Source organism: Nannobrachium achirus (genome assembly GCF_963921795.1).
Source record: "Nannobrachium achirus genome assembly, chromosome: 7".
Taxonomy (NCBI): Eukaryota; Metazoa; Chordata; class Actinopteri; order Myctophiformes; family Myctophidae; genus Nannobrachium; species Nannobrachium achirus.
Window position 1 is genome coordinate 37843244 of NC_137816.1, and position 11764 is coordinate 37855007.

At 40.5% G+C, this 11764-nt stretch overlaps 1 protein-coding gene across 1 annotated transcript; it reads right to left on the minus strand.

The window, feature by feature from the left end:
• Positions 1–204: 204 nt before the first annotated feature.
• fth1a (ferritin, heavy polypeptide 1a) lies at positions 205–7365 on the minus strand. Its single transcript, XM_080730705.1, has 5 exons — positions 7090–7365; positions 5774–5879; positions 5013–5159; positions 3348–3473; positions 205–720 (listed from the first exon to the last, which is right to left on the minus strand). Exons 2-5 carry the CDS (start codon positions 5873–5875, stop codon positions 562–564), a joined length of 534 nt encoding a protein of 177 aa, XP_080586831.1. The 5' UTR covers positions 5876–5879; positions 7090–7365; the 3' UTR covers positions 205–561.
• Between the last annotated feature and the right edge of the window lie 4399 nt (positions 7366–11764).

Consider the following 11764-nt stretch of genomic DNA (forward strand, 5'->3'; position numbering starts at 1 on the left):
ATGTTTGTTCTTCTAAAAGGCCATCTGGCTTTTTCTGATGGTTTTACAGGATACAATTCATGTGAGATTTTTAACTGTAAAACAATACTTCTGATCTACTGAAAAGGATTTCCCTTTTCATAAAATGAATCCCTATACAAGTACTGAGATAAGATAAGACTGGAGAAAGGTACCTTTGGAAAACAGTACACAGTAATGAGAGACTTATCAGAATCCAGTGGGTTCCATTTATTTGGTTTGAATAAGACTGCTGTCATACAACACTGCAAACGTGATGGTAGCAACAGGACGCATAACTTCAAGAAGTGCAGATAACTTTAGGGCATGGCTTAGAGATCTGAGAATATTTTATTGAACTAAGTAATAAGTCGTAGGAGAACAAGGAGATAACAGCAAGCCACCGAACTGTAGATAATAGTAATGCAAGGAAAGAGCAGAGTAATATGAGAGATTTACTGTAAGTGACATGCCTGTGAGAAGACAAAACTAGGCTTTAAAAAATATTCAATAAGCAAGATATTAGATATAAATATAGGTAGCACTAATTTGGTGTGAAGCGATCTAACTGCTTTCCTTGCCCAGAGTATGTTTGTCAAACAGATACTCGGCCATGCCATTTTGGGGGGCCCCCATGCGTCGCAGGTTGGTCACCCAGTCCGAAAGCTCTTTTATGGACTTCACCTGCTCGTCCAGGTAGTGTGTCTCGATGAAGTCACACATCTGTTAAAAACAAGAACACGAAGGGGAGGGGAGGTTATTTTTAAAACTGCAATAAATATTTTCAGTCATCTGAAACCACTTACTGGAAAAGATACTCCACTCTGAATATAACCGTTATTGATTTGCCTGATTGTTTAGCTTCTGCTGCGCTGAAAATAACCTTTATACATTGCACAGCTGAGACAATTCTGGACGGGTACACATAAGACAAGTGTATTACCCCCTCAGGCCGGGATCAGTTTTTCTATGAAAGCCAAAGGTTTAAGCTATCAAATAGTGTTGGAATTTAGTTTCTAACTGCTACAGAGGCTGAGTAATATGTTTTCCAGAAAAAACAGTGGTTCATTTTCAATTCGGACGTAGGCCTAAATGGGTTCATTCAAAACGGTTTAAAGATCTAACTGAAAAGAAGAAAAGAGACTAATAAAAAAAGGTGGAGTTAATCATTGGCCTGCTCTCCAACTTTGCTGTCCTGGAAAAATCCTAGGAATCAATGTTTAGGGAGCAACTCAAGGACTTTGTTGACCTGAATGCAATCCATCCACTTAACTAATCGGGTTTCAGGAAACAACACAGCACAACATCAGCAGCTAGAATATTATTGTCATCATAGACACTGTAAATAGCATTGTATAAATAGCAATAGCATTGTATATCATTCATAGAACCAGGAGTGAGGAAGTGTACATGCTTGCATGTTAATATCATCTTACTCTGAGAAAAAAAAAAAAAAAAGGACTCTCACTTAAAGCAGTATGGAGATTTGTGTACCACAAAATGAGAATGTAGTGGTCCAATGTTTGATGGTTTATATATTTTAGATATTGCTTGTATGTAAAGGCATGTCATAAGGATGAACTAGTGCTAAGCTTTAAGCCACCACAACACTAAACAGTGCAATATCCACTTGATGTGGACAATATGGTTGTGAACACTGACATTGATCTGATCTGATTCATTTGGAAGCAGCCCAAGACCACCTCAGGAGCAGTGTTGTTTTTGACAGCAAATTTTGATTTAGTTTTAGTCATAGTCTTATGAATAAAACGTCATTTAGTTTTAGTCATAATTTAGTCACCTGAAAAGTATTAGTTTTAGTCTAATTTTTGTCGACTATAAGATTTTAGGCGACTAAATCTAGAGTTGATTTAGTCAACTGAAATGTATTTTGGCAGGCCTTGATGGCATCGTAATGGCAGATTTTACACTTGGTTGTGTGCTGAAAATAGCAGATCTACAAGCTCACATGTGAGCTTGTAGATCTGCTATTTTCAGCACGTGAGAGCAACCAAACATAAAATGACTCTTAGTCTAGTTTTTATTTTGTTGACGAAATTGTCAATATATTTAGTCTTAGTTTTAGTCATCACAGCTTAGTTTCGTCAGTGAAAAAAACGCAGTCGACATAGTTTTAGTCAACTAAATCAACACTGCTCAGGAGAAGTCCCAACGGGGCAATTTGGGCCACAACCAACACTTGTGTTCTTTTTCACCTTCACAGATAAACAAAGATATAAGATAATAAGATATGATAAGACCTTAAATATTCCACCATTATCCAGCTTGTTATGCTGACAACAAAACACTGACAAAACAAAATTGATCCACTACAAGGTTCACTTGGAAGCAACCCAAAACTACAATTTTCCAATCTTATCGCCATGTTTTATTAGTAAGAGTAACAATCAATATGTGATGGTGATAAGACAAACTAAAAAAAGAAGCTGTCTTTTGCCGAGGCAGCAACATGGAGAGCACATGCGTCATGGAGAGCTGCGCCACAAGGGACAATGGCCTTGAGAACGGCTTGAGAATCAAGCCTTCACAGTGAGTTCTGGGTATTGTAGGATCAAGTACCATAGCGGCATGTTTAGTATGGGGCCAGAAAACTGTGATTATATAACCCTAACATATTTTGCCTCAATTTAAATAGCTTAAGTCTGACTAGACATCCACACATTTAGCAGTTGTGCATTCATTTAACTGTGCAACATTTCAGGCATACAAAAGCCCTTAAATTCCACAAGTCATTTTCATTTACGATACGCAAGTGATACTTGGGTCGGTCCACTTTATTGTTCCCGGAACCCACCAGCATATGCCATTCACCCACTCGCAAGTGTCCATTGTGAAAAATATGCATAGATAGATAGCATCGATAGGAACTTGCAATTCAAGCGCATAAAATTATGGGAACTACAGTATGCTAATTAGTAAGTACTTCATAATGTTCATGCCCTAGCTGTTCAAAAAGTTCCAAAGTTATTTTTCCAGCTTCCTATTTTTTGGTTTAACATCACTACTATAACACAATGGAAGGGTTGTGTTTGTTTACCTCCAACCCTTAGATGGCCAGTTCATTTGGTAAGCTTGGTGTTCATTTTATGTCCATTATCAAGCAAGGACTCACATGTGGGTCATTATGTTCAGTGTAATAATAATATAATAATACTCACATGTGGGTCATTATGTTCAGTGTAATACTCACATGTTGGTCATTATGTTCAGTGAAATAATAATAATGATAAATACTCACATGTGGGTCATTATGTTCAGCGTAATAATATAATAATACTCACATGTTGGTCATTATGTTCAGTGTAATAATAATAATGATAAATACTCACATGTGGGTCATTATGTTCGGTGGAAACCTTGTGCAAGTCCAGCAAGGACTGGTTCACACTCTTCTCCAGCTGGAGGGCACACTCCAGAGCCTCCACACCACTGCCCCACTCGTCCCTCTCAGGCTTCTGAAATACACACAGAAAAAAGGACATGGACCAATTTAGCTGGGCTGAGAAGTAACTGAGAGCTAAGAGGAATCAAGGAAAAAATCTGCCATCATATTGAAATTGCTTAAAGGACAATTTGTTTTTTTACAACAAGGGTTTGTATTTTATATAGTCATTAGAGAAAATAAAAGATGAGTGTTAAAATGTTTTCATTTAGTTCGTTCTATCGTTTTAGCACCTTTAGCGTGCTAAAACGTGGGGGCATGTGTACAGGTGGGCATGTGTACAGGTGGCTAAATATGTATTTTTAGACACAATAAGCCTGCAATTTCTTTATTGCTATTTACAGTAACCCCAGAAGTCACATCTCCCCTTGAAAGATTGCGGTGCATCTTGGGAATTGGCTTATTCTGTGTAAAAATACATATTTAGGCACTTTTACGCATGCCCCCACCCACTGAAATCAAAATAATTTAAATCTCTAAAACGATAGAAAGGAGTAAATAAAAACATTTTAACTCTCATCTTTTATATTCTTTAATTACAATATAAAATATGAATCATTGTTGTAAAAAAACAAAGTTGTCTTTTAAAGGACTTTTTTTTTATTGATTACTCACACCATGGAGACTTGAGTTGTCTCATTTCTAAGAGAAAAATAGTATAATAGTAAATTGACCCCCATTGAAATGCACATGCGTCCCCATCCGGAATCAATGGGGGTAAATTTACAATTATATTATTTTCAATGGGGGAAAGTTCAACTCAAGTCTCCATGGCGTGAGTAATCAAAAGAAACAAAGTCATTTTGGGGGTGAACTATTCCTTTAACTGAAACTGTCAAACAGTCAGAAACTGAACAATTAGACTAGGGCAGGGGTCTTCAACAGGGGGTCCGCGACCCCTAGGGGGTCCACGGAGGTACTGCAGGGGGTCCGCGAAATTATTGGTAAAAAAAAAAAAAAAGATTTCAAAAAATGTTTTTTTTTTTTTTTTTTTTTCACATTTATGTTAAAAAATAAATCATGATTCTATCCATTTTGAATAGCTTGAATACATGATTACTATGCAATTGACAGATTGTTCTCAGTTAATAAGTAGTATGTTTAGAAATGGTAGTGGTACGGCCCACCCTGCTCGCTGTAACTTGTACATGTTTAAAATAAAAAATATGTCGTAGCCCCGACCCCCCCACCCTACGAGGTGGTAGGGGGTCCCTGCTCCATCTCCCCATCAGTTTGGGGGTCCCTGGCCTGAAAACGTTGAAGACCCCTGGACTAGGGGCTTAACATCTAATCTACACAGCACGATCACGGTTCTAACTTTCCAAGCAAGCTTGCGGTTAAACGTTTCAGTCATCATGCTCCGAAGGTTGCAATTACATGTCTGAGAAAGATAAGAGCTCTAAAACACTCACACCCACTCTATCTGTTGCCCCCCAAAGCTGTCCTCCCAAGATAGGCCTTATGACCGCCAAAAAAACAGCTCAACTCACAACTGCAAATTATTTGCACATTTAACAGCCCAGTTTTTACCTCCACAGACACACACACGTACCCTGATATCTTGCAGAAAGATCCTTCCTCCCCTCTGATTCTGTAGTTTCATGAGTTTCTCTGCGTGTTCGCGTTCCTCGTGGGACTGGTCACGGAAAAACTTGGCAAAGTTGTTCAATGCCTGGTCATCACGATCAAAGTAGTATGCCTGTGGGGTAAACCAGTTGGAATGGGGTTATTTGCATTAAAAAAACGTGTCTTTATCTTCTAATAACAAATGATGAGACCAGAAATTGTGGTGAAATATCAAGTGAGAGAAAGTTCCAGAAATAAAGGGTGTCGTGCCAGCTGCCAATGAGTCAATACATTGACGCAGAATAAAAGGAGAACCTATGACCTTCAATGAATGACGGTACCGTCAAAAGAAAAGAAAAAGGAACCACATGAAAACAGAACATGTTCTGTATTTATTTGGTCCCTTTCTGTTTTAATAAAATGTTTCTCAGTTTTTTTGTTACATAACATCCCTGTTATGTGTGTAGCTGCATGAGATCAATAAGTGAGGGTTGTATTTACAGTGAAGCAAGATTACATTTCCAAAGGGCAGGCAATGAACTCTCAGCCCTTTACTCAGTTACTAGTGCCTGTCTACCTTTAACCGAGCCGTCCCCGGCTTACCTCAATGCCCTCTGGTTTTCCTCCCTCTCTAATGGCATTAGTATTAGTTTTGCAACCTTTAATTATTTGTTCTCTCCCTAGCCTTGCCAGCCGTCAATCTAATTGCCAATTCAAGTGTCCCCTTCACCTCCAACTCAGGCTTACCATAGACAGGTAGACATATGAGGCATACAGCTCCAGGTTGATTTGCCTGTTGATGGCGGCCTCACAGTCCTGATGGAAGTTCTGTCTCACCTGGGAAGCCATGGTTCTACAATGAAGGAAAGAGAACTCATTAGAAACACTAAACTAAATCTATCTCAATAAACTGAAATCATACCAGAAATGATGCCTATTATTATGCCTCATTCACACTACAGATATATAGTTGAACGTTTTGCTTGGTAATTCAATGTAATCTCAATGGAAACCAGCTTTAAAGGCTGGATTCCAAGGACAGCCGACACGCCCAGCCTTTAAAGCTGGTTTCCATTGAGATTACATTGAATTACCAAGCAAAACGTTCAACTATATATCTGTAGTGTGAATGAGGCATAAGCCTCATATTTATTGAGAATGTATGATGCCGCTGCAGCAAATCGTATTGTAGCCTAATATTGATGATATTTATGTCGCAAGAGATGTTTGTTGTCTGGGGAGGAATTAGACAGTGTATGTGTTGACCCTCATTTACGCACTTACTGGTCACATTGGTCATGGCACAACTACAGCTGGTGATGCTATGTTGCCACAAACTCTGGCTTAAATTGTTTCAAATTGGCAGTTACAAACTGTAATTGGGTAGCTCAGCGGGAAAAGCATTACTTCACCAGGTTCAGATCGGTAGCAGTTCGTGTAGTACTATCATACTGTACTGTTACTGTACCGACTAAGAAAAAATAAACACCAATTTGTATTATTTCTGTTTTTGTAGACATCAAAGTGTTTATCAAATAACAGCTAATAAATACAATTGATCTTACATGTAATCTTAGTTTTACCCGTTTCAGAGGCATATCAATAAAATAGTATAAATCAAAAATAAACAACGCACATATAGTAGATGCAGTACACTGACTCAACTCCACACTAAAATTGTTCAACGTCCATTTCGTTCACAACAGTTAGATATTATTTTCTTGTTGAGCTAATGTGGAGACTTGGTCTACATCATGCAAAGGCCCCGATTAAGAGCATTGATGACAATGCACCAGCAAGATATCATGTTACAGATGATGAATAAAAACGTGCCTTGGCTGTTACAGGCTACACTGCGTGCTACAATGACTGTGTACAGTGATTGGCGCCTGGCAGGCAGTGAGGCCCACGAAAACAAATAAACAATGTGTGTTTTATTTTTTACAGCTACCTGATTTTTTTAGGAACCAATTGGCAGCCGCAACATTACCAAGGCTATGATAATAGCTGTAAATAATTCTAGTGTTTATTTGAAGCAGTTTGTAAATAATCATCCATCTTACCGTTGAGTTGTCTTGTAGCTTCTTTTTTAGATACAATTGACTTGAAGTGTTGTTAGCAGAGACGCAGCTATCAAGCTAACGGATGTTCTTCTATCAAATACGATTAAATGGTCTGGAAGGTTTCAGATGGACGAAGGTTGATTGGTGATGATGATGATGTCAGTCTAGAAGCGATTCGATGCGATTTGTCAAATAATTATGGTTTTTGACAGTAGAGAGGTTGCCGTTCAAGCACTGTTGAAGCAGGTAACCTTCACTGTCCGCTAACGATCAGAATGATACTGTGTACTAGGAGTGCTGCAGACTGAACAGACGTTGGACCTGAAGCAAACAATGACGTAGACGAGGGAGGGGCTCTGCGCCACAAACCAACATGCACATATCATGGGCGTGGGGCGTTCGCAAATCCTGGATGCTCGGAAATGGCATCATGTTACACTGTTCGAATGAAAACAGTGGAAATTAACTAGGGCTAAGTGCAACATTTCCCCAAGTACTTTTTTTCTTCTTTTTACCGTACATATTAGCAATACTGAATTGAATTCAATCTGGCTTCAGAGAGTCCCATTCCACAGATACATGCCGCATCTTTTTTAATGATTACATCAAACGTGCAATTTACGATGGCAAATATTGCGGCATGGTCATGCTGGACCTCCAGAAGGCATTTGACACCGTCGATCATTCTATTGTGATTAATATTGGTCTTGACAGCACAGCAGTGAGATGGATGCACTCGTACTTGGTGGCGAGGGAACAGATGGTGGAAGTCAACGGAACCCTGTCCCCCCCCTCCCAGTAAACTGTGGAGTACCTCAAGGGAGTATACTAGGACCACAGTTGTTCTTAATATAGGTAAACGACATGTTATCTAATATCTGCTTGTGACTGCAATCTGTTTCTGTTCGCGGATGACTCGGCTCTCCTAGTCTCAGGCAGAGACATATTGCAGGTTGAAAAGGCCCTTAGGCCTAACTGTGAACTAAACATGATCTGCACCTGGCTCAATGACAACAGACTCTCAATTCACCTAGGTAAAACTGAATGTATCCTCTTTGGATCTAGTCAGAAACTTAGCCAAGTTGAGAACTTCACAATTAAGGTGACACTGTGATAGAAAGTAAAAACCACATCTGCTACCTGGGTTGCATCCTGGAGGCTAACCTATCCAGTGAAAAAATGACTACCAAGGTAATCAATAAAGTCAACCAACAAATTTGTTTCTTGCAAAGGGTTGCCCCGCTGATCAACATTAAATCTCTAAAGACACTAGGAGGTGCTCTTATTGGGCCCCTCATTGATTACGGAGTCCTTGTCTGGTATCGCGATGCCCCAGCTGCCTTAAAGTTAAAGCTCCAAACAGCCCAGAACAAACTCATTAGGGTCGTGCTTGGTCTTCCTCCTTGGGCCCACCTTACCGATCATCACCACGAAAGCGTGGGGTGGCTCAAAGTAGCTGACAGAGTACAGCATCTTGCAATGGGCCTGGTGTACAAGATACACTACACCTCCAAGATACCCATGTACCTGACAAACTACTCCTTAAAGGTCAAGGATGTTCATGATCACAACACCAGAGGCAGCTCCACTAATCATCATCAACGTAGATTTAACACTAAACAAGGCTCTAACTCGTTCTCCTGCTATACCATCAACATGTGGAACGCCCTCCCACAAGCCTTAAAGGAGGGCAAATCCCTAGCCTCCTTCAAAATCGGTATGAAAAGTCACCTTCAGGCGGCTGCTACCCGTGACTTGTAAATCGACTAAGCCCCCATGCTCCCCCCCACCCTTTTTTCTGCCTTTGTATTTGATGTTATGCTTTTTCTGCTTTTGAAATTGATATTATCCTAGATAAAGTACTATGTTCTATTATATCCGTCTGTCTTTCAATGTTATATGAGATACTTAAAGGAGTAGTTCACCCCCAAAATGACTTTTTTTCTATTGATTGATCAAAAACCAAAAAATATTATTGAACTCTACTCTCCATGGCGTGACTAATCAATAGAAAAAAAGTCATTTTGGGGGTGAACTACTCCTTTAAAGTGTGGTTCCTGTGGAAATAAGCCTTGGCTTTCTAGGATCTCCTTTTAGTTGACCTTGTAAGAGTGATTTGTACTTTCATGAAACTGTACTTTTTTCTATTGCAAACTTCTAATAAATTCTTCAATCAATCAATCAATCAATCAATACAATAACATTGACAATCACCATCCATCCATCTTCAACCGCTTATCCGGAATGCTTCTAGGGAGAAGCTCGGGAGGCATTCGTACTAGACCCCCGAACCACCTAAGCGAGCTTAGGAGCAGCGGCTCTACTCCAAATCTTTTGGTCATGACCCCACACTTCATGACCATAGGTGAGTGTAGGAACGAAGATTGCTCGGTACACAAGAGAGCTTTGCCTTCTGGCTCAACTCTCTTTTCGCCACAACAGTGCGATTTAGCGACTGCAATACCACTCTGCTGCTCCGAATCTCTGGCTGATCTCCTCCGTCTTCCCCTTCCTCTCATTTGTGAACAAGACCCCAAGATATACTTAAACTCCATCACACTCCTTACTTGGAGTGCACAATCCATTGGTTTCCTGCTGAGAACCATGGCCTCAGATTTTGAGATCCTGTTCCTCATCGCAGCCGCACACTCTACTACGGACTGATCCAGTGAGAGCTGAAGGTCTTGGACCGATGGTGCCATCAGGACCACATCATCTGCCAAAAGCAGTGAACTTGTGAAGCAACCCTTTAGCTCACCAAACCTTATACCTTCTCCACCATAACATCACCTTGAGATCCTGTCCATGAATATCAGCTCTCACTTTGGGCCGTACAGAGATTGGATGGCCCTCAACAAGGTCCCCCTCACCCCATGTTACCGCAACATCCCGTGCAGAACTTCCTGTGGGACCCGGTCATATGCCTTCTCCAAATCTACAAAACACATGTAGAGAGGATATGCATACTCCCAGGCCATCTCCAGGATCCCTGCCAGAATAAAGAGCTGTTCAGTTGTTCCACGACCAGGACGGAATCCACATTGTTTCTCTTGAATCAGAGGTTCGACTATCGGCCCGACCCTCCTTTCCAGTACCTTGGCGTAAACTCTCCCAGGGAGGCTGAGCAATGTGATACCTCTGTAGTTGGTACACTGTACCCCCTTTTTGAAAAGTGGGACCACCAACCCGGTCTGCCACTCCCTCGGCACTGTCCCAGACTTCCACGCAAAGTGTGGAAAAGACGTATCAACAAAAACAGCCCCTCAAAATGGTAAATGGTGCATTTATATAGCGCTTTTATCCAACACGCTTTACAGAGATTGTGCATTACATTCACCCATTCACGCACACATTCATACACCGGTGGCCGAGGAAACCATGCAAGGCACCAACCTGCTCACCGGGAGCAATGTGGGGTTCAGAGTCTTGCCCAAGGACCCTTCGACATTAACTCAGGGGGAGCCCGGATTCGAACTGGGAACCCTTCGTGCTCTAATAACGGTTTCTCTACCCCTGAGCTATGCCGCCCCTCAACACCCAGAGCTTTCAACATTTCTGGACGAATCTCATCAACCCACGGTGGAGTTGTGTAACTAGCTCAGTGATTCCTTCCGGGAGATTGACACTGACCCCTGTCATCCTCAGGCCCTGCTCCTGTCAGGGAGGACGGGTCTGATGTCATTGGGTTTATGGGTTCTGCAAAGTAGTGTTCCTTCCACCGCCCTATGAATTCCTCATTTGAGGTCAGTAGATTCAGGGAGTTTGAAATGGAATTAATATCACTGCTACTTTACTTACATGGAGAAACATTTCTTAATTTTTAGTTTTACTCCACTGTTTTATACCTTTAGTTACTTAAATAGTATCAACAAATAAATTAAGATGTAGAATAAGATAAGACTATCAGGAGACCATAAGCTCCAACATTGACTACACATGAATGCATCAATAATTATATCATAAAGTCAAATGTATTATTCTGAAAGGGGCCATTCTGCATGTTTGTATTGCAGAATGACCCATATTGATCCCAATAATTTTTTAATTTTATTGAAATCAAATTTTGAAGGCCCTGCCTACCTCCATCCAAGGGCTCAAGGATAACCATCTGAGCAGCCATCACCTGGCAGAAGCTGAAACCTAATTTCCACGTGGGATTAATAAGGTCTACACGTTACATTAGCTATATCTACACTGTGTGGCATTTCTACTTTTAAAGGATTTTACTTTTTCTAATATACTACAGTATGTGTTATATGACATTAAAAATATTGCAGCTTATCATTTTAAACATTAGCAATCAATCAACTATAACCAAGTTCATATCACTACCCATGATAGATGAAATTGTTTCCATTCTCAGAAGATCATTGATGAGGTGAGACACTGATGTTAAGTTTAGGCATGGCTCCTTATTTGTTGTTCCAATTCATTCCAAAGGTGTTTGATAGGGTTAAGGTCAGGGCTCTGGGCGGGCCAGTCAAGTAGGCCTTCTTCACTGATCTCTACAAATAAATCATTTCTGAGAGGGGGCATGCTCAATCTGAAGAAGCAAACTATTACAAAAACATTGAATCAGACACTAGAATGTCACTGTAGCAGTAGCATTAAGTCACTGAAACAATAGGGCACCAATTAGAAACACCAATCATGGGTGACCACTGACCTTTGGTAG